Source organism: Cyprinus carpio, chromosome A13 (genome assembly GCF_018340385.1).
Source record: "Cyprinus carpio isolate SPL01 chromosome A13, ASM1834038v1, whole genome shotgun sequence".
NCBI lineage: Eukaryota > Metazoa > Chordata > Actinopteri > Cypriniformes > Cyprinidae > Cyprinus > Cyprinus carpio.
The window spans coordinates 9,147,351-9,172,424 of NC_056584.1; the positions used below are offsets into that span (position 1 = coordinate 9,147,351).

General features: G+C 35.2%; 2 protein-coding genes across 4 annotated transcripts in view; both read right to left on the minus strand.

Annotated features, from left to right (window-relative positions):
- The window catches only part of LOC109100971, a 78,509-nt gene extending 78,361 nt beyond the window's left edge, over positions 1-148 (minus strand). Inside the window, exon 1 of the mRNA XM_042768301.1 lies at positions 14-148. Within this exon, the coding sequence (XP_042624235.1) occupies positions 14-109 (96 nt within the window). The 5' untranslated portion in view covers positions 110-148. The remainder of the gene's footprint in view (positions 1-13) is intronic.
- Positions 67-25,074, minus strand: part of LOC109049815 (AN1-type zinc finger protein 4-like) — a 38,801-nt gene continuing 13,793 nt past the window's right edge. Inside the window, exons 8-11 of one of the 3 annotated variants that reach the window (XM_042768642.1) lie at positions 24,993-25,038; positions 23,246-23,363; positions 21,453-21,601; positions 67-195 (exon numbers count right to left, since the gene is read on the minus strand). In XM_042768642.1, coding sequence (XP_042624576.1) covers positions 21,466-21,601; positions 23,246-23,363; positions 24,993-25,038 — 300 coding nt within the window. In that variant the 3' untranslated portion in view covers positions 67-195; positions 21,453-21,465. Of the gene's footprint in view, positions 196-20,625; positions 21,602-23,245; positions 23,364-24,992; positions 25,039-25,074 lie in introns of those variants that run through there. The other 2 variants (XM_042768643.1, XM_042768640.1) reach the window with 2 other exon arrangements.

Genomic DNA, 25,074 nt, shown 5'->3' on the forward strand with positions numbered 1-25,074 from the left:
GTGGAAGACAAACCTGTTTATCCTTTTCCTTTGCCTTCCCGCTGCTGGACACCCAGGAGGAAGTGACATCACGAGGGATGACAGAGATCTGGTGCAATGGCATGTTCATCCCCGCAGTTCAGTGGAGCTCACACTCTCTGAAGCTGAAGCCTGTCCACCAGCACTGGCATGATGGAAAGAACCACTAATCCAAATCTGACAGGGAGACAAAAAGAGATAAAAAATTAATGCTTCAAAAATATGATCATCATTTTATTAATTCCTAATGCCATAATGAACACAAAACACTGTGCGCAACTATGCAGGCTTTTCAATCTACAAATCGCCATCCTTTACAGTAACATGGATTTACTGTAGTAACTAACACTAACACTACTGCACCATCATATTGTGGCATAAATGTGGGATATTCATATTGAATTTTATTATATTATTAATGTAGACATGTGTTAAATATATGAAAGGAGTAATGAAATATAATTATTTTTGTGACTAAGCTATAACATTGTGCATTTATACTAAATGTATTTAGATGGTTTTTCATACAAATACATAGAAACCATATAGTTACATTTTTTACCATGGTATTGAGGTGCTCTATGTGTGGTTTTAACTGTGGTTATCATGATCCAAATATATGCTATTATGGAAGACCAATGGTTAATTTTAATAAAACTCAAACAGTCAGAATAATTAAATTTCACATATAAAAATGAATTTGGTACAATTTTTACAGATGTTACTGTTTGTGATAATGAACATAAATTAACATCTGCATCCTATCTCAAGTTACTACTACTGTCAATTCAAGCTACTGTTTAATGTGTGTTTTTAATTTTTAAGAGAATTGTAATGTTATTTTTATTGTGGGCTGCTATGCAAACTGTGCTGAAGATATGTGTCAAACTCAGGCAACACAAATCTGTTTCATGATTTGATACAATATCACTCATTAGAACATGCAGAAACTAAGAAATTATATATATATATATATATATATATATATATATATATATATATATATATATTTTTTTTTTTTTTTTTATTAAGATACTTATTTTAAGGAAAAATAACTGGAAAAGTGTAAACAATTCAAAAACGTGGAGTGTTCGTCATGTTCTGACCATAAAGAATAGTTTTACCACAATTAATAAAGAAATAAAAAGACATGAAATGTATTGTAATAATTATCGATATCGACTAATATGAAAAAAAATGTATTGTGATCAATTTTGGCCATATCGCCCAGCCCTAGTGTGATTATAACTGAGCCGGGTAAACAGCGTCGGCTTTTGTTTAAAAAAATGACAGTGATCTAATTTAAACTCTCGTTCAACAGCAAGCATATTTCAGCATATTTTTCAACAAATATGTACATAAATTTGCAGCCTTTTGTCACCAACCTAGATGTCACCAACCTGGAATACTCTGACAAATCCAGTGATTATCCAATGAATGAATGAATGAACTAATAAATACATAATAGATACAAACATACATAAAGCTCTTAACTCCTGTTGCCAAATCAGCCAATCATACGAATTTACCAGATCAAGTGCTTTCAGTTTTTTGTGCCATAAGCATCAGATGGCAAATGGAATGAAATAATAGGAAGATAAAAATGTTAAAATCAAGTTTATAAAAATCAGGTTAACAAGAATTTTGTTTTAAGACCAACAAGGATGTTGATCAGGAAAACATCCCACATGGTGAAATCACGGTAAGTTTTCACAAACACTGCTGCATATTAATTGAACTCACGCAGCGAGTGCGGAAATGAGAAGCAGCAGTAAAAGTTAATTCACCAATTACAAACCGACTCCCATATTCTCCGTAATGAAATGCATTATTTGAAGGAGAACAATGAGCCCAAATCATGCTGAGACAATGCAAAGTCTGCTCAAAAACAGGCCGGTCACTATCACCATCTGCTGCAACCATAACGGCAATTATAATTCTCTCCATTTTGTGACCATGCCAACGGCCGTGTTGTGTGTAAGACTTTGCATCTAGAATTGCCACGGTGACCACCAGCATCATGACAAAATTCACCAGTTTGGCACTGCAGGATAAAGACGTACTGTTATGCACTGTCTGCTAGTGCAAATGGCTTGATTAACAGACACACAAAACTGCAGTATGACAAACTGAAGTGAGCTAGTACTGACAATACTGAATATCTCAGCGCTGTTTCAGACCAACAGTACAGTCCAAAATTTTGAGACAACACTTTTTGTAAATATTTGTTTATTTGTAAAAACTGGTTTTGAGGTTTTTTTTTTTTTTTTTTTTTTTTTTTTTATTTTGTTTTTTACTTGATTTTTGTTTTGCTTTGTTATAGTGAACAAATAGAATTTTTGAAAATACTGTTTAAAAATGTAATATAAATATACATATTTGTTTTTTAATTAATGTAAAATGTCAATAAAATACATATAGGTAAATACATTTAAATCAAATAAATATAATATAAACATAAATATTTATATGAATGAATATATTTTTCATTCATTTAAATATATATAAAATATGAATAAAAAGATTTGAAACTATTTCGACATTAATAATCAAATAAGCACATTTGTGACAGTGATCGTGAACTCATCTGCACATGCTCTTTGGAACACAATAATTGTATAATATGTAATGGAAAAATACATAGAAACCGCCAAATAGGAGCTTTTACAATAGTGGAAACTAGTTTGAGATTTTTGGATCCTACTGAAAAGCCCAACAGCTTGAAGTCATTTTCACATTTGGTTGTGTGATTATCATCACTGAATGCATAAGATGATCTAATATTATGATATTGTTATAATGGTAAACACATGGGGTGGAGCGAAAGAAATCCTCCCTTTTTGGCATCAAAAGTGCCATTAATTCATGAGCTGCTCACAGAACAGCTGGTCAGTTCATACGGATCCAGGACTCACAGCAGGACAGTTCTCTGAGCAGAAACTGCTCCACATGACTGATCAACAGCCCGTGCTAATAACACCGCATTAAAGCAGAGGGCATGTGACTGCAATCACTCATGTGCCATCGGATCAATAGGCCGAGGATAATTTTGAGCACTCTAAAACAAAGGCAGCAGCATATGGTTTACTGCCAAACCCATGAGACGTGTGACATGCTGATGAATCTACAGGATCCTGGTCCATGCTGCCATTTTTGTAGGTAGATTTCATGTAATAATCAGTAAAACAGCTTGTTCAGTGTCAACAGAAGAACAAACACACACAAAAAAAACATCAATCTCATGGTTTTCTTTTCACTAAATCATTGATTGGGTGTGAAAGGAAGCTAGTGGTCAAATTCTTAAGGTTTTCATGAAATCAGATGTTATAAAAACAATACTAATCACGGTCTTGAAGCCCGTGGAGTGATGACTAATGCATTCTTGATCTAAATGAGCGGTGCAAAGTGAAAATACCTCAACGCAGTCGATCAGGGTGGAGGAGTTAAAAAGGGCGGCCGTCTGTCAATCTGATGTGCCACGTACAGTATGTACTGTGTAAAGGTCATATTTAACTACTGTTATTACAATTTTTGCTCATATCTAAGGTTATAAGCTAAGGATCTGAACAAACCCGTAAATTTTAGCATTTAAGTTCATTTTTATTTATGAAGCACAATAAAACAACAATGGTTGACTATTGTGCTGAACAATATCATTTAAAAGAAATCGGAAAACAAAGTCAGACCAACAAATAATTAAGTCGGAAAACAAAGTCAGACCAACAAATAATCATTTTGAATAAGTCCATTTTGTGTTTTTGTCTATGTTGTTTTTATAGATATTTGGAGTTTTTTTCTTAGTTTTAGGGGTGAATAAGATTTCCTGATTCGATGACCTTAGACATCTACCTAGGGTGTGTAAACTCAACAGGTCAGAAAGATACGAAGATGCCAGTCCATTTAAAACCTTAAAAACAAAAAGTACAATTTTAAACTCTATTTTAATATGGACTGGCAGCCAGTGCAAAGAGAGTAGGACAGGGGTTATATGTTCGTATTTGCGAGTGCCAGTTAAAAATCTAGCAGCTGCATTTTGTACTGTTTGTAGGCGATTCATATTTGATTGGCTAATAGCGATATACACTGAACTGCAGTAGTCTAGTCAAGATGAGATTAAAGCATGTAAACTCTCTCAAACTCAGCACAAGTTAAAAACTCAAGGAGTCTAAGCTGAAAGAAACTTGATTTAACTACTGCATTTACTTGCTTATCAAAAGTCAAAGCAAAATCAAACACAACACCTACGGAGGGCTTGACATATACAGCCAGATCAGCCAGCACTTGCCTTATGTTGCCAGATACAGCTAAAGGTCCAAACACAATAGCCTCAGTCTTACTCTCATTGAGGTTCACAAAATTAAGAGACACCCAAGCTTTAATATCAGACAGACAGGCAGTTAAAGCACTCCTTATCCTAAATATTTGTGACTTAGAAAGTAAGTGACACCTCAAATCATGTGGCTTGTTGAGCAGAGGCAATACAATAATGACTGATGATTTTTGTCTGTGCAAAAAACCCTACACAGTCTTAAGTTGCAGTCACACTTTGAGCATTTGGACACACATGAGATACGTAGCCTTTATTAAAAAACATAAATTCAGCATATAACAAATGTATCCAAAATGTAGAAACATAATTTCTACTCCACTTTCCTGCAACACTGCAAACCTGCAGCTTTAAAGTTTATTTTATTAATTATTAATTCATTTTTAATTCAGCTGATCACACATCTTTGCAGGTCAGAGTTCACTAAACTTGAACTTTGGAATACAGTAAAATGCAAAACTTCTTTGCATGAGCTTGTGTTTCGGGTCTACCACTTTCTAATACTATGAATGGAAGTCAATGGAAACTAAAAATGTGGTGTGCTGCCCCTTAATGCTTGAAGGAGCAACTAGAGTCATCTAGAAAACAGAAAATGGCAGAGACTTGAGCTGCTTTTCCACCACTGAGCCAAACCTTTTCTGTTGCTTAACTGTTGGCCAGCTAAAGAGAGAAACTGGAAGCCAGGCAACAAACAAGTGACCAATCAGAATGGCGATGTCACTCAGGATGTTTACAGTTTTGTAATCGTGCTTTTCCCGAACCTAGCTCAAGTGGAAATATAACTGCAACCATTCATTACCGCTCTTAGAAACATTCAGCCCAACAAGCTAAAAGCATCCATTAAGTAACCGCTTAACAACGCCCTAGCAACCTAATAGCAATGCACTAAAACCCTAAGAACACTTTAGTAACTGCACAGTAACACTCCAGCAGATTGACAGCGAGTTTTGCAGCAAACACTGTTGATATTTTGTTCAGAAATGTTCAAAACTAGTTGTTATGATTAGCATCTGGGGATTAAGGAAAGAAATGCGTCTCTGCCTAACTGAAATGCCTCAAAGAGAATAAAAAATGTTGGGGGTTTTTCATCCTTTCGGAGTTTCAGAGAGAAATACTGTGATAAATTATTGAAAATAAACAATATATTCAAATATGGTTAAACAGACTGTCTTATATTGCACATAGTATAATAATTGCATTGAACTGCATTACATAGCTCACATACAAAACTGACATAGAGTAACAAATGGATGAGAATATTTGCCTCAGCTCAAATCAGTCACCAACTTCAAGCTCATGACAGAAAGAATGGCCAAGAGGAACAGCAACGGATCCCTGCTGGCTGCATGTGATGAGGTGTACTGTATGCTTTACGACTGCCACAAAAACAACTTTCACAGAGCCTAGAGCAGAGATTCAAGTCTTAAGGTGCATCACATTAGCAATATGAAAGACACAGCTCACACAGAAGTCACAGCTCTCTATTGCAACTGTGTAACCAATTTGAAGCCACTGCAAAATCTGCGTGGGGAAATCTTTCACCCTCATGCAAAATGTCCAATTGCGTGGATTTCTATTGAAATGACTGCATTTTGCCTGTGAAAAATTGCCAAACAATGTTAAATATAACCACACGTTTTTGAGGCTGTACATCTCTTCACACCTCACTGTTACACAAAGTAAAACTAGAAACAAACAATATTAAGCTAACTATAACTATACAGTTTTCATTTCTAAAACATTTTAATTCTATGAGAATAGAGAAGTCCACACAACAACTAAAATGATAAAGACACCATATTGTTGAAATCATTTCCGAAGACGTTCTTTTCCAGGCAATGAACGATAAAAACATTGACAGCCAAACAGAATCCACCCAACTTTAAAGACCCTGAGCATTTAAAGCAACAGACAACAAAACTGCAGTGCGAGCTTATTATAAACAGTGCGTTATCACCCTTGGTGTGGAAGCTAATGCAGTTATCGTTGTAGTTATAATTCTTGGTGTGAACAGGCCTTAACTCTCTGAGAGAGTCGCTGCACTGTTCCCTGAACTGATCAGGCTGGTAAATTCCACTAAGGATGATCCATCAGAGCAGCTGCCGCTAGAAATGACATGAGATCGATACAGCAATGGATCTGTCTAAGAGACGAGCCTGAGCCTGTGTGTTCCCCTCTCTGGAAAATCCTTCTGCTGGTCTCCTGTGAGAGAGATAACACTGAGCGCCAAGACTCTAACCCAAATTTATTCATCCATGCAACTGTAAAGGTGACATAGTTAGACATTCCCTATGGATATTCCTCCAGAATGAAAACACAAAACAGCTAAACTTCTGAATGTATGATCTGTGTTTCCACTTAAGAAGCTGTCAGTGTTGGGGAAGCTTAATACTATACTAAAATATTATTGCAATTTAAAATGTTTTCTTTTTCAAATAGATTTTAAAATGTAATTTATTCCTGTGATGGAAATACTGAATTTTCAGTATCATTACTCCAGTCTTCAGTGTCACATGATCCTTCAAAATCATTCTAATATGCTGATTTGGTGCTCAAGAAATATTCCTTATTATTATCAATGTTATGAAAATGAAAACAGTCGCTTAATATTTGTGTGGTGATTTTTTCAAAATTCTTTGCTGAATAAAGTTCAAATGAACAGCATTTTTTGAAACAGAAATCTTTAGCACCATTATAAATGCATTTACTATCACTTCTGATCAATTTAATGCATCCTATATGAATAAAAGTATTAATTTCTTTCACATTACTGACCCAAACTTTTCAATTGTAGTGTACATATATATATATATATATATATATATATATATATATATATATATATATATATATATATATATATATATATACACACACATGATCAAAAGCAGCATCTGCATAAATATTATACTATTGATTATTCAGTATTTTGAATATTGATAAAAAAAAATGCCATTCAGAGAACAGAAATTAACACCACCACTGAACAAGTAGTAAAGTTACAAGCCTCACTACTTTAATTTAGTTAGTTACTCAGCCTCATTCGATCCTTGAAGATGAATCTGTATTCACACACCTTGGTTGCAGTTTTCTATTCAATTTTCTATTCAGTGTTCTATTTCCTGTAGCAGGCGTCAACAGGATTATCCCTGCTGTTTTTGTCACATGACTTATTATCTAGCAATCTCTAGATTTTAACCAAATGGGTAACATCAGGTAGTGTCATATGTGACCGGAGTGATGATATCAGATAATTATTCAAAGCTTAATAAATGGCTTACTGGCTTAAACCTCATCAGTGTGCAATATTACATGACCTCAAGATCAGAGCAGGACACAAACTCCACCAGTGCTGGAACATCCTCACAGACTGTTAAGAGATTAGAGCGGGATAAACCGGACTTGATGTGCACTGATGAAAGCCTGCTGAAAATATTAAAAGAGAAAAAAAAAAAAAACACATGAATACTGTACTGCACAGCAGTACTTTAATTCATTCATTTCACATTCAGAGGCTAGAACGAGCTCAAGAATAATTTATCCTAATGTTTTGCGCATCAACACATTGTCCATTTGGGATACCGTAATTTATGGAGCAAAGTGTTATGGCGCTGACCAACTCCTTGCTCGATGCTGTCAGACCTGCTGTCGTCTGAATAAGATAAAGTCATTACTATAACATTTGCATGTTAGCTTTGATATGTCTGTCAGTTTGTGGATGAACATGCGTTTCGGTCACGTATCTGCAGTGGAAACATTAACAAGATGTCAGGATGTTCTGCATTATTAAACAGTTTCCTCAATCCTGAATTCAACTGTAAAGCTATTTCTAGTTATTTCTATTTCTATAGACCTGCCCTAACACATCAAATCCAATCAAACCACATCAGAACCAAACCAACTGTGATTGGCTGTTTTCATGTCAATCAGACAGACCTTTCCTGTCTAAGTGGGCAGTTCTTGATCAGAACAAGCTGAAAACTGAATTGGACTTTATGCCAATAGTGAAAAGGTTCATTCGACTTTGTTTGCAGCTGGATTTGTGATCCATTGCGAGATTTGCCACTTGCAGTCAGGGGAGGAACTGAAAACGAAGATGTGAAGTTGGACACTTCTAACCTGCCATCTCGAATTGCTCTTGCTATATTTTGATTGCATACGTCACAGTGACGTGGTGTTGACGTTGTCTCAAGTCACATACTGATTTGTCTGCTAGTGAACAGACCTAAAGTCTGGCCTCGTGAGACTAAGAAACACATGAACTCAGGGCATTTTTGAGCACACACAGACACACACACTTTCTGCTGGCTCAAACGGTCAGAGTCTTCTAAGAAAGTAAACCTTCTTCCACTTTGAAGACAAATCCTGAAAATTTAATGGAGACATCAGACCTTCCCGGATTTTCAGCATTAGTTGTAGTTTCTGTCAAAGCATCTCTCCATCCACACAGATTCAGAGCAGAGCACAGAAGGAAAACGGATGGTGGATGATTTTGCAAGAGGATGAAACGTTATGAAAACTTAGTGAGGAAGGCGAAACTGCAGACTGCATCAAAACATCAAAAACAGTCCCTGAAAAACATCAAAACATCAAAAGCAGTCCCTAAAAAGCATCGAGACAGTGAAAAACTTCAATTCTGTAAAACACGGTGCATGGATGTCATCACTTTATCTTATTACGTGTTTCTGCTGCTTTTATGGGAAGAAAATTCAAATGGCAGCTAGGTTTCAAGTAAATGCTTTTTCATCTATCAAAATGTTAATGGCTGGCTAGTGTGCAAAAGGACATGCTAATTTAGGATGTGTTCTTGTTTCTGAACGCATGAACGCCTAAATGCAAAATTAAAGCATAATGCGTGAATAATTAGGTCATGCAAAGGTTTCTTGGTAAGCTTCCTGCAGTATCCAGTCAAACAACTTAAAACTGTTTATGAGGCATGTCTGCACCATAGAAGAATTCATATAACAACGATAAAATCCACTGATAAATAAAAACATATATACATTACTGTATGTTAAGCATTATGTTTGTTAATAACTAGGCACACATGAAATCTCTATCCACAGCATTTCATTAAAAAAAAAATCATTTTACCATGTTTAAATACATTCCAGTGATGGTTAATAGTCACTTTCAAAACAGGAGTACCAGCATGTCAATTTTATTGTTATAAAAAGAAAGGTAATAGTTTAATGTGTGATTCTATAAAATTGCCCCATACAAATAGAGTTATGGCACTGCTGAATCAATTCACAGGTCCACACTCATTACGGCGCTCTCTAAAAGCAGCAGGCACAGCAGGGAGAAGAGCACTGAGACGAAAGTGCAAAATTCAGGATCATTGATTTTTCATCATACACTGGAACGAAATATCTTTCCTTGAATTTCGTGCTCTCAGACCTTAATAAAACTTAAAGTTAATACCATAAGAGGGAAATGGCATTTGCAGAACAATATCAAAAGAAACACAGCATATGCTATAGACAGTAACATGGTTAATTACTACCTTAAACCAAGAGGATGTAGTTAAAATACTAAGTGGGTGTTTACACTTGGATTTACTTCCTGTGGAACACAGAAGGAGTTATTAAAGAGTTAACATTGTTCTTTTACTAGAATATTAATGATGATGAGCACCTAGTAAAGATACTATAGGGAAGAGTATTATAACCAAAGTGTAGCTGAAGTGGATTCTGGACCTTTAAAAATTTAACCAAATTCAACCAAAAATGACAGATTTACTCACTATCATGCTATCCAAGATGTAGATGATTTAGTTTTTTCATTAGATCAGTTTTGGAGAAATGTAGCATTACATCGCTTGCTCATCAGTGCATCCTCTGCAGTGAATGGGTGCCATCAGAATTATTCCAAACAATCATTCCAAAATAAGAGTCCATAATCTATAATAACACTTCCTCCACGGAAAAAGTCAACTTCCTGTCCTCTCACATCAAAATCCACAGACATATTTGATAAGAATTGTTTTGGACTGTTTGTAAACAGTGTTCAATCTGTGCCCATTTCTCTCCTGATTCCGATGAGATGACTTTTCACTGGAAAAAGCAGTATTATATAGAGGTCCTGCATTTTAGCTAGAAAGGAGAGTTTGAAATTAAAAATGTCTTAAAGATGAATATGTTTATTACAAACATTCAGCTTCTCACAACACAAGACATTTACTGACGGACTGGAGTCGTGGGGATTACTTGTGGGTTATTGTGATGGTTTTATCAGCTATATGGACTCTCATTCTGACGGCACCCATTCACTGCAGAGGATCCATTGGTGAGCAAGTGATGTACAGTAGTGTTAAATTTCTCCAAATCTGTTCTGATGAGAAACAAACTTGTAGCATGAGGGTGAGTAAATTTTCAGCCAATTTTCATTTTTTGGTGAACTATTCCATTATTGTTCAAATGGAAACACTGAGAAGCAGCTGGGCAGAGTTCCTTGGAAAATAACACAAGAACACAAGGAAAAACATTCTGATTCCAACCAGAATCCAAGTCCAGAGCCTTGGGACTCTTTTTCTATATATATGAAATATGACAAATAAAACTGCTCTGAACTGTGAAACATATAACCTCATACATATACTGCTTGCCGGTGTACATAATCAGGTCTAGGCTATCATCATAAGCACACGAGTAAAGTTGACTGAGCAGAACTGCAATTCATCATTTCATAAGTGGATTATAATTGTTCTTTCTCTGAGTGGCCCAAAGAGCTGTACACTCCATCTCTATTAAAACACATTTTCTGTGTCCAAATGGCCTTACTCAGAGCAAAAAAAGCAAATAATCTGTAATGGAAAGTCTGATTCAACTAATACAAATGTACAAAATAGTGACATGGTGTCCAAAAACAGGTCTAATCTGTACCCTTATTTACACTCCCCAAACACTGAACTTGTATATGCACATACTACACAGTGGGCCCCAAAAGACCACTTAAGGTTGAATTTTTTTTTTGAGTACAATTTTTGTTATTATTTAAAAATGTACACGAGATTTAACATTTCTGTTTTGTGTGTTATGCTTTTTCTTGTGCTTCACCACTATGAGCAAGTGCAGTAAACTAAGTTTTGTTTGTTTGTTTTTTGCTCTACAAACAAGTGTGTTTATGATCATCATAATGAATTCAAATATGATAACAAATACCAGTTTGCAATATCAAGCAGCATAACAGACTGTTTTTGTACACCAAAAAGAACTGGAAGCAGATGATGCTGGAAGCCTCACACAGATATAACTGACAAACACCTGCTTAATAACAAGGCAATCGTTTATTTATTTAGTAAATCTGAACTCAAACAAAGCAGTGCAGTTACCAAAATCTCTCTCACATACAGGCGAAGTATACTGTTGCAATTGAGTTTCTCAAAGCTCTCAGATTTGCATTCCCTAATGTCATCTAATTAGCCACTATGACATTTGTGTGTCTTTTTTGTTAGGTCTGTCTGCTTTAAATTCATGCAAAAGCTGATATGACTTCATTCTGGTTCAACAGTCACCTCTGTCACTTGTCTGCAGTAGAAATCTTTGAAGTAAGTGACCTTGACATGACATTTTCAGCAAATCTATCCATGTTTATAGTCAATGTATATCAGTCTTTAAAGTCACCTATATTTGTGTGTGTGTGTATTTGTTCACAACTGTAGCATTTAATTGATCCAAATTAGTCAAAATAATAATATTGTAATTTATTATTGTTTTCTATTTTTATATAATATTACAATTTAGTTTTAACCTGTGATGGTAGAGCTTACTAAAAAGCAGCCACTATTCCAAGCTACTCAGAAAAATATTTTACGTTTATTTTTTAATTATTTATTTTTATTTTTTATTAATTTGTCCTTAGAAGAAAAGCACCATTTTTTTTTTAATGGTAGTGTACACATTTAAAACATATGGTCTTTCTTTTCCAAAAAACGAATTAAAAATACATAGTTTTGTCCAATTATATTCACCTTTTTCCTGAGCAACTGATGAGCACCACCATGATGGATTCTAACTTCCGTTAGGATGCTGTTGTGTTCCGGTCTCCATAGAAATTCATGTTAAAACAGTGTATAAGATTGACTGAATTAAATGAACTGAAACTTTTTCAGTGTAACTAAATATAAAAATGTGTGCAGGGTTAAGTTGTCCTGTTGTCGGCTGCCACAGTACCAGCAATAATCCTGTAAAGTACAGTACTTGTTTTGCACACCAGAAAATCTGTCCAATATGCATTGCATTCTATGTCAAACACTAACAAGAGAAAACGAGCATGGCTTGCAGCACCTAAGTTATAATACTCTGTGTAAAAATAATAAAATAATGTGATAAAATAATGTATGCTGATGCTCTTATCGTTTCGTGGACAAAAATCTCCTAACTTCGCCCCGATCAGAAGCTGTATGAAACTATGGTGGCATGTGCCTTTTAAAACCATTTTTAGGTTTACCATAATTTAATCATAAGTGTATTCTTGATTCCAGTAGCAGTACAATGAGCAGTGATGTCTAGACAATGCCACTTGCTATTCTGTAACGTCTGTCCTTTTTGCCTTTTTTTGCCCTACTTTTGCCCTTGTTGGAAGAGGAGTTTGTTAATATTTAACCATGTTCTGGCAAAATACATGTTAGAGAAACTGCATCTGACTGCCCATCTGACTCTACTTTATCTTCTTTTAACAAGCACAGCAGCATCCAGTTGAATGAGGTATCTCTGATTCACCCCTTAAAGAAGACGGCTTACATGCTTTTGTTGCTGGGTTTTTATAATGGTGAATATAGTGAATAATGAATAAATTAATAAAAAGTACATAAAAAATGATTGTGACTTTAACAGTAAAAGACTGTAAAAATGCTACAGTAAAAACCTGTTAACTGGTTAACAGTAAGTTTCCATACTATGTTCGGTGAACAAATGTAATTACATTCAATGCAATTTTACATTAAAATACTGTTTAAAATACATTTTTTGGAAGTGAAAAAAAAATCATTGTATAATTTACAGTGACAAACCGTAAATTGACACTCACAGAATTCCCTGCATGACACTTCATATTTGATGGGGGTTTTTGTTGTTGTTGAAATAACATGTTTCTTCTTAGTTTTTTTCTTATCAGTTGTGTACATAAGGGTTTAATCTTGCATCTAATGTTGTTAAATTAATGTTTCTTGCATCATTTCAGTATCGTGTGTGTCACCATGATGGGGCTTAGTGTTTGCGTTAATGACACTGTGCACTTTCTATATATAAGTATTGCCCTCCTCAGCTTGTAGAAAAGCTGTTTGTGATGAGCTTTGGTTCATTACGTGACTTTCTCATCACCACCAGTTTTTGGTGGTTATCAGTGCATTTCAATGGCTCAAAACAGATATTAGTACTTCAATATGTTGGTTTATTAACATTACATCAGTTAATGAAATACAGTATTTTATTGTGAATTTAAGTCTGTAAAACTCAAAATGTTGCTACCATATTTTTTAATGGTGAAGTTCTGGCAACCACAGCTGCCAGTATTTTACCGTAAATGTCACAGATTTCTTTTTACAGTGTAAGGATTCCAAAGAAAATATGGTAACTGCCAGTTCAACCCAGCTCTACCTTTAGGAAACGTCATATCACAATTCATGGCTCTGTTTGGAATAAAATACTAGCTTGCTGCTAACTGAATACTGCAAACATAGTATACACTGTATATTGACTACTGTTTTATAAAATTGCTGTCATTTGTCCTTCCGATGTTGTATGCTAGTGGTGGCAGTTTATTGTCTCAGAAATACACTACTTTTTTTGTACAAATAAATTAAAGAATTGAGAGAAATGTCATGTGCCTTGTATTGTGGGAATCAAAGCTTTTTTTTAATTTAAACACAGTAAAATTTGCATACTGTGCACAGTATATTTATTTTATTCTTAAAAAATAAAAACATTATAGAGGTCATATGTGACCCTGGACCACAAAACCAGTCATAAGGGTCAATTTTTCGATATTGAGATTTATACATCATCTGAAAGCTGAATAAATAACTTTTCCATGTATTTGTGAGGATAGGACAATATTTAGCTGAGATACAACTATTTGAAAATCTGGAATCTGAGGGTGCTAAATATTAAGAAAATCGCCTTTAAAGTTGTCCAAATGAAGTTCTTAGCAATGCATATTACTAATCAAAAATTATGTTTTGATGTGATTTAAATTGGGAAATTTACAAAATATCTTCATGGTACATGATCTTTATCCTAATGATTTTTGGCATAAAAAAGAAAAATTATATTATTTTTGATTATTAAATTTTTTTTTTGGTTTTTGTTAAAATTTTCCCCATCGACTTAAGACTGGTTTTGTGGTCCAGGGTCACACATGTTAGTATACATTACATTTACATTACATTTATGCATTTAGCAGACGCTTTTATCAAAGCGACTTACAGTGCATTCAGGCTATACATTTTTTTTACCAGTATGCTATTCTGAACACAGCCCATGAAGCTGAGGGGGCAGTAAAGCAGCCCAATGCACTAATGTAAATAGCAAATCCTAGCAGAATGTGTCCAGATTAGTCATACATGGCAAATGTTTTACCATCTCTAAATAACATACTATTGACTGGTGACTTAACTTGGCTATATTACTGTACCTAAATGAGATCAAAAGTTTATGATGCTATATTAAAACCCCACAGCACTTAAAAATGTCTGTAATAAGAATACTTTTGCATGATGAACAAATGTCACGTCCTGCATCATTACGAAATACCGTCCAAAGTTTATGCTATACATTGTTCATGCTATTTTTAAATCAGACAAAGCACCACTAATCGGGCATTTGATTTCCAAACTGCCACGATATGTGCATGAACCAATGTAATAAAATGTTGGCATAGTCATGTTTATGTGTTTGGAGAAAATGCTTTTTAGCACCACTCATTGGACATTGAAACTGATGCTAACCCTAACCCTAACGTTAAAATGTTGCAAAATAGTCCACTCACAGGCCTCTATGATATTCTGCTCTCTAGATATGGCTTGGTACACTCCTCCAATGTAAACCTACGGGATTGTTCAGTCTCTCCTCAACAAGCCCCACAATTTAAGGTATTATCCACAATGATAATACAAATAGTGTGGGCCAAGTGGTTTGTTCAAATCACTAACCGTATGCATGAGCAACATAATATTGTTGTTTATAGCAAACTCCACTAATTACTTTGTGAAAAACTTGAATTCACCAGAGGGATAAATTAATGGAATTCAAAAAATGTTCTATCTGTAGCTCTAAGTATTAGATCTCATTATGGATTTTCCTACAGCCTTAGAATAAATCGTTAAGTGTCTTGGCTAATGCTGGAGTGGATATGCAAAAGCTCCGTCAAGTGCATCAAGCACATTTGAGCACAAAGGTGAATGTGCTTTATGAATAGACAGTATTAAAAGCAATGCACACAGAGAGAGACTGTCAAATAGCGGCCAATTTTACAGGAATTCATCCTATTAAGAGTTTTCCAATTTATTTGCAATTTAGAAAAACGTTTTTGGTAATTAAATGGCTTTCTGAGGTCAAACCAATTTCAGAGAATCTAATTACTTTCTACTGTAACTACCTACATCAGTTTTTGTTTTTCTGTCAGAAACACAACCAATTTCAAAATATAACACTGCAAGCGGTCCACGACTTAATCACTACGTTTATTTTAATTAAGTAGTGTTACTGACCTATAGCAATTGTGTTATTACACGGCTATATCTGGCTGGACTGCAGACACCAGTGCAACACGAGTTAGCATAAACTCAACACCTTCTACCAAAAGAGAAATTGCACCATTTGATACGGAGATATACAGCTTATCATTGCAGGTCTGTCCTTCAGTCCTTTATGCTAATCATAAACATTTCTTCCAGTGAAGGTCCAGGGGTGGAGTTTGTCTTTTCTGAATGAGGATCCAAATGAGATATCCTGACTTAAAATGTAGGAATCTGGATACAGCTAATACAAAATTATTTGCAAAACCTGTCTGTTTGCTGGCTGTAGGTGTAACCCATTGAAGCTCCATAAAGTCCATCACACAGTATATATGGTAAGATGAGGCAAAATGGACTAAGATGACCCCAACACCCACCTTATTTTTTTTTTTCTTTTGAACACAGTATATGGCACAAAAATCTCATCTCAACACATTTTATGAATAGCTACCCTAGGCCTTTCTTCATTTTGTCATTTTATATGAATATCAACAGTTGTGAGATTTTGCCAGTCAAAACAGATTTGAGATTAACTGATCTAACTTAATCTGCCTTATACTATATATAAAAAAGGGTTTTTGTCTATTTGTTAATGAGGGATTTTTAGATTTGTGAAGGAGTTTTTTTTTTTATTACATATATTATATTTCGCTTTACATTAAAACCTATAGGTTAACTGAGTTCAGTCATACCATTTGAATGCAGTGTCGCTATTATGACATATCTTCATTTAAAATATGCACAGTTAAATATGCATATATTCATATTCCTTTACATAATTCATAGAATAAATGTACCTTTCCAATGAATCTCTCTTAAAGGGATTCTGTGTTGTCTATCATTGATTATTTGATTATTCAATTAAAAAAAATGCTAAATATAATTTTAAATAGAATAGTTGATTTGATAGTTGATTACATTCATAATACTTAAAAAATTATATAATATTAATAAAAATTACATTAAACGTCATTTATACATTCTGTAAAAAAGTTTACCCAGGAGTTTACCCCACCAACAACAGGGTAAGATGGCCTCTTTGAATTATTACCATAAACACACAAGGCATTTCACAACACTGAAGTCAAAGGCAAATCTTGATGCAATGCACAGTCAATAAGGTCTTCCTGGATGAACGACATTAGTGAAATACTTTCCTTTTTTAAAAATTCACTGGAAGGGAGGCCACTCCACCATCCCTGAAGCACATCTCACATAATGTTCTTAAAACCTCGTGCAACTTCAAAAACAAGCAAACAGGACCAGAAAATACCAGCTTGGCGTACAAAGCCATCTATTGTTTTATCTACTGCAACATTCTGTTCTTAAGATAAGAGTGACACTGCAAAACGATAAGAAGGTGTATAAAAAGTCAGGCTGTTCAGCAAGATGTGGCAAGACTAAAGTGACAAATACAACCATGTTATTAAATAATGCTGCATTAAATCATTACTGTCCTTATAGTCAATACGGTATAACAGCTGCATATATTACTACTGTATTTTAAAATTCAGAGTATAAGAATTAATTATTTTAATCAAGGAGAGGAAATTAGGGCTAGTTGTTACATGGGGAAGTTTTGTCACAAGGCCTATTTTTTAGTAACTATGTAAAACAAGTGCTTGTTTAAAACTAGCTCAATACTGTCTTAAATTTGAATAATTTACGTCTTCTGTCGTTACATTTTTCAGTGGCGCAAGTTATTAATATGCATTTTAAATGTTATGTTATTTACGCATTGTTTTAATTTTCGCTGTGTGACAACATGCCCCGTCGACATATGTGCAGTGAATTGTAGCATTAGGTGAAAATGTTAGATAGATTTGTTATATGTCTTTAAAAAACAATCAAAAGAAACTGAGAAAAATATTCACTGGAGTAGCCATATAGAGACAACTATTCACGGACTCTTCTATAAGAGCCTTGCCCTAGCAACAAAAATAAAATATACAGTTAATACAGTAGACAACATAAATATGCGCTTACCGCCATGACCACTCAACAAAACTGGCAGTTCAAAACCATCCTTCAACTGTGAAAGAATAGGCGTGCATGAATGAGTCTGACAGCACACAGTCACTGATCCACTCTTTAAAACTACTCATGCGTAACACAGGAATGCCAGCATAAAGCGAAACAATATGTTTATATTACGCACTTATGAAGCGCTGTAATCCATTCTGCATTGAGCCGATGCATCCATCCAACAGACCTGCTGCAATCCGAGGGCACTGGGTACACTGCCTACTTAGTAGCGACATCCGACTCGTGAATACGCGAATCGTTCTTTGGAGTCGGATCTTTTTGATAAATCAATTGAACTGGTTCGCTGAACTGCCTGGACATTTAAATCATGAATCGGACTCGAGTGAACAAATAAAACGGGAATATGTTTCGTGTTTATGTAGCGTTTTATGTTAACGTACAAAACTGTTTCACCTGAGCGATTTAAGAGAAATGGCACTGTTGTTAAATCTTCATGCAAATTATCTGTTGATTAATTAGAAGCTGAATCATGTTTGCAACAAACGGGACTTAATCAAAAGCGTCTAGAAATCTAAACACCAACAAACAGCAATATTTACTAAGCCTTTTACAACATGTAAATGGCTATGAGAAGTCAAAATTCCCGCGATGACTACATTACGTCACAGTATTAAAAAGAATCATTTCTGAACTGACTCTTTGAAAAGAGTTGTTCAAAAGAACCGATTTGAGAACTATGCGTCCAACAGAGCCACTGCAATCAACTAGCGCTAGTTTCCTCTGGAGTCTGAGGTTACATTCCCAGCAGCCTTCTCTTTTGTACACATCTTTCACTGGCAAAAGTTTAGTCGTACAGCATTATGTCAGTTTCGCTGACGACGTGTGATGAAGAATGACAGCTGCAGACCACCGGACAGTGGTGGTCTTACATTATTTTTCAAGACGGTTTCATTTCGACCAAGTGCAGTATGCTTGCTAAAAACAGACACAGTTGCCTTTTCACGGTTTGTATATCATTAGCCCTGTCAAGGCAAATACAGCACGCATAATAACAGAGCTGTTCAGCAGTGTTTGTGCATGCACTGAAACAACGAAGAGACCCGAGCTGCAGTCATAACACTTTGTTTATACAATAAACCAATGCCTTCTGCAGTGCTAAACGAAATGACACGAGAATGGTACATGTATTATATGTATATAAGACGATATGCAAATCCACCCCTAAAAGATGCAAATGATTTCACGGCGAATTAAAAGACGACCGTGTGTTTTCTCACAGTGACAGCGGTGCAGTGTTTACCCTCTTCACGCGCGTTTACGTGATTCGCTCAAATATTTACTTACCTCGTCTTTCCCCGTCTGTACAAACGTTGTTTTTGTTTTTATTTCACGGCCCCCATCTGATAGCGTGCGTCATGTCCACCGACTTCCGCGTTCGGGGTGGAAAATCGAGCTGAAAAAAAGAAATTAAACCGGAGAGGGCATGCGCGTGCTCGTCTGCTCCAGCGCGAATAATTTTCGTACACAGCTGATCCAGTGCTGTGGGCTCATTAATTACTCGTTACAATTCTATTGAGAAATGAGTGAGAACTTTTTTGCGTGCTAGAGGTGCAGGTGGTGATGATCTCTTTGCTTTTCTTCAATCTAATGGTTTGAGACTCATGTGTCCATACAGTCATTTCATTAGTTACAGTGGTGCGTGTTCACGTTTTGTTTAGTGTTTTTGTTTGTTTTTAAATGATCAGAATTTAAAGATTCTCTTTTCTAATCACTGTCATAGTGGTTAAAGACAATATAAGAGCCAGATTTCGCAGGGATGGGCTTGATGTGCCCTGCTCCTCCTCGTATTATTTGGAGGAACACAACAGATGATGATCTTATGTGTCATGATAGAGAACAGCTAAAGGCTGTGTCATGCTTTGAAAGGGTTTACACGTTTTATCTGCACATTCTGTGCCCAGAGCATTGTCTAAACATGCTTTGATTAATTGTTACATAACACACTTATGAATTACCTGGTTATGAATTCTTCAAGCATGAATAAAGTACAACAGTCTGGACTCTACAATCAATGAGGTTTTTTTTTTGGTGTGTGGATGTGTCATCAAATGTTTAAACAAGTTTTTCTTGATTTTCTTGTCTTAAAAGATACATACACAGAACTAATCTTACATTCAGTGCAGTACATTGAGCGATGCCGGTTTCCTTTCATTTAGCACTGCGTGAACCATTCTTGCACAAACTAGTCTTTTTAATTTAGGACGAATCCTGAAATTGTTAACTATTTCTTTGATATTATTTTAAGAAAAAAGTCTGTACTAATAACACAAAGTTATTCAGCGGTGGACATACTCACTAAATGGGTTCATGCTAGACACAGGATTACAATTTTGTCAAATGAGGGGGGGAAACATGTAAAGACAAGACTATGAATATACTCATTCCAGTACCTGGAATCCCAAACAGCAGTCCATAAAACACCCCAATGCGATGTTAAAAAGGTGTGAAAGATACAGTAAAAACAACAGAATACAGTACAAGACAGTGAAGAAAAAAATCAAAGGAAACAACGATATTTTATTAGGCTCAGCACCTGACAATTAAGCTTTTTAAATACTAAGGTACAAAAAGGATCGTTCGTTATGGCAACCAGTCAGTTGTTCACATCTTATCATGCCAAGCCCTTGTAAAGTTGCTTTAGAATGCTACATGGTCAAACTGCATAGTGTAGTGTGTACGGCTGACAGAGCCTATATACTTCATTCTCAAAGTGAACTAAGGTTAAACAGTCTTGTTACAACACGAGTGTGCAATGCTTGCCATTTTTCATGATGAGAAGTGTTCGGTAGAGTGATACTGGACAGAGAAGAGGAGTATTGTGTGAGAAATATAAGAAAGTTCTAATAGGTAACTTACAAAAGACAAACAGCACATAGTTCAAGCACACCGTCCCCCCCGTCCTCCACCCACCCGTACAGACACCAATCTCCGCAAGAGATATTCAGCATTACTAAAGTGCATCTCTGCAAGACTTGTCATGAAAAGTGATTGTTGGTTCTATTTCAAAAAACAAAACACAGAGAAACATGTTAATAGATATGCGTAGTTGTGTATTTTGCTCATTTAAAAGTGTTTAAAAGCTTATTTGCATTATATAAACGGTTTTAGAAACTATTTACATGCAGGTTTTTTTTTTATGAAGTAATTTATAGACAGCAGACAAAGGTATGTTTTCCAAGGCAACGGCTAATGAGTGAGCACTGTTTTTCCTTTTTTTTTCACTACTATATTTTTAAGCAAACATGGTGATAAAAGCACACGTTGGTGATCAAGGTTTTCTCTCTTTTTAATAGTTGATGGATATCATGCCTTTTTTTCTCTCACCCATGCAGTGCCTTCATATTTTGGGCAGCTTTGGTGCACTTATGATGGGGTTGGCCTCCTGTAGAAAGCGTCGGCCTGCGCTTTTGTAGTCATACGTACAGTCGTGCGTCTCGGAGTAGCGGTGCATGGAACAGAAGATCTTGCCACACCTTACACAAAAATAAACAGATATCTTTATGAGAATGGCAGTAATCGAACAGCAGTCTAACCAATGTTTCCTCTAAGCTATGTGAGTGAAAGTGCACTTCTGATATCGCTTCCTCCGAAATGAATAAATGGATGGTGTTTGGAATTCATCTGGATGTCCATTGATTTTCAGTATGGAACTAAAACTATTAGAAAACTATACAGAAAAAAGCTCACAGCGAGACCAAATGGATGCACAGATGCATTTTGTTTACACCATGGCTTATTTTTCTTGTGAAACTGATATAATAAAAGTGACTGACAAAAATATTTTTTTAAAGTAGTTGTACAATTACAGCCTCCAGAATAACTTAGGAACAATAAATAATCTTCTTGGCACAATTAGCCAAATACATGCTATAATGTTTTTGAAAGGATACTCTTATGTTCACCAAGACTGCATTTATTTGATCAAAAATATATAATATGGTGAAATATTATTACACTTTAAAATATCTGTTTTAAAATCTAATTTATTCTTGTGATGGCAGCATCATTATGCTGATTTGCTATTTAAGAATAATTTCTTAAGGCCCAATCACACCAAAAACGATAATTATAAACATAACTATCTAAGCATCCAAACCAACAGATGATATTATTTATTATAAAAACATGCTGCAGTGTTGTCATCTGCCGCAAATTACTCAAGCACTTTAAATTGTAAATTCCATTGGCTATCTTTGTTTTTATCATTCATAAGCTGAAAAAAAAAATGTTCTGAAAGTGATTCCAATGATATTGTTCCTCTATGTCATTATCACTATAGTTGTGCTGTGGAATTCATAGTTTAGTCATCATAATTGGTGTGAATGAGCCTTTAATATTACTAATGATAAAAATAGATGTGCTATTTAGGCTTTTGCTCAGCAAGAATAAAAATTAACCAAATTAAATTAAATAGATTATATTATATAGACTAACAATCTGCAAAGAGATCAATAATATATAATTTTTGAGACTACTTTTAAATCACAGATATCTGACTAATATTAACCGCAGGAAAAGTAACAAGTCATTCCAAACTCATTTAAAACATTCTAAACAAAACATTCTAAAATCCCTAAAAGGGCTCTCCACCCAACGTTAATACCCTCAGTGTAAGAAAGAAAAATCAAACAAACAATTTAAGCTATGAGCCAAACATATGACTATATATTAGAGGAATCAAATGTAATAATTAAAGAATAAACCATAAAACTCATATTGGCCAATATAAATATTGGGGGATGTGTCCTTATCAGTGTTTATGGTTTGTATCATACTATTGTATACTATCTGGTATCAGTCTAGCTGGAAGGATTATATAAGGCACAGTAGAGAATAATAGGCACAGTGTTCTTTTCAGTCCTTTTCAAAGATGCATCATATAAGCCTTTGCCTTGATCAAAGCTTCAAGACAACATACCGAGAAACTGAAGAAAGTCACAGATGGTGTTATCAGCAATGGCACATGACATATATGAGAACTACTGTCACCCCCAAACAGAAATAGCTCTGTTGGAGCACAAAATGAAGTGCACACTTCCCTTTAAGATTACAGCTATACATTAACTTCCCTTGTTGTAAAATAACGAAAAACTCATACTGAGGGATCCACACTGTACCTGCATTCATAGCTGGTGGCCAACCCGGTCTTCTTCCCACACAGGAAGCAGTGCTTTGAACTCTTTTTCTTTGTTCCAGTGGGAACCTTCACAGGGGGCAAGTGATGTGTTGGAGTGCCTAAACCAACATGTCCACATATACACAGACAATCACAGGAATAAATCAAGAGAGACAATGACAACAACTATAAAATACAGATTCAAAAGAAAAACTACTTGTGTACTTTGAAACCTTCCTGTTTATTTCTACACAAGTCACAGCGATAAGGAGCAAGGAAGAGACACACTTTGTGACAAAAAATGGCAAGCACTGGGGCACGAGATTGGATTTCCAGTCATGTACTTGCTGGTCTATCTATTCTGTTATTTGCCATCACTGTTGCATTTTCAAGCCAGTGACAATCTCAGCTGTGACAGAACATTCAGTCGCTCTGAAACGCTGTCAGGGAACACTTCCCAAATGTATCAGGACCACCTGTTGCAAAACCATCATCCAGGCTCTTAAGCGCACAATCATGCAGGAAGTCTCTCTACGCATCAAACTGAGTCTGAGTGAAGATCTGCTTCTATTTTGTGTGTTATTTTGCATGCATGTTTTTGTGAACATGTGATCATGTAAATATTTGTCTGAGATGCGATGCGGATCATTTCCCTTTTCTTGGTTTCAGTCAGCAGTTATTCTCTGTATGACAGTGAATATCTTAAATTTGAATTTCATTTAAATTTCATTTAAAATGCAACTCTTTCTGTAAGACAGTGCAGAGCAGCCCTGCAGTCCTCAACCCTCAAACTGACCTCCTGGAAAATATTTTGTAAACTTATATGCAGTATTGGTCATACAAATTACTCGACCAGTGTTTGGCAAACCTGTATTTGTACTGAAGTGGCATAAATGGTGGCATAAAAGGAACCATCATTTTGGCACCATTACTCAGTTGGATTCAAAATGTTTAATGTAAAAAATAAAATATGCAGTACTTGTTTTGCATATAGCTGTTCACTACAGAATCAAAATTGGAAAAAAGTAATATTTTCATTTATATGCACCAATATAGCAATACACATTAGTAAAGGCATAGAGAGACGTCTCTGTGAACCTTTCTGATTGATGAAGCAAATTAACTGGGAATCAATTAAATGAAAATGGACAGTTCTTTACCAACCCTAATGCCATTGGTGCTACAGATGTTTAAATCAGCAATGATACTAAAACCTCTCTATTTCACTGCTCTCATACAGTCTCAAATATCATAAAATTATTCTAATGACCTGCTCTTTAATAAACTTGAAGAACAAAGTAAAATCACAATGTTGCTTAATTTTATATTAAAAGCAGAATCAACACAAATACATTTGGGATTTTTTCATGCTTTTGAAAAAAAGTCTCTTACAGTCACAAAACTGCATTTATTTGATCAAAAATACAGTAAAATAGTAATATTGTGAAATAGCCACTTCTATTTTAATTTAGTAAAATATTGTAAAATGTAATTTATTTCTGTGATGCAAAGATTAATTTTTAACAGGAGCTTTAATGTCACATGATCCTTCAGAAATCATTCTAATATGATTATTTGGTGCTCCAGAAACATCTGTTTATTATCAATGTTGAAAACAGTTGCTTAATATCTTGTGGAATCTGTGATACCACTCTCAATAACAAAAAAGTTTCTCTGTGATATGGGCCAGCACTGTGAGATGGTGTTTTTAATGGTTAATTTCACGCTGTTTATGTCAAGCCACTCACCTAATCTCTTTATTGAACTGGAGAGGCCGCTTGATGAGCTTGATGGCTGCAACGACAAGATTTTGCATGATAAAGCATTCAT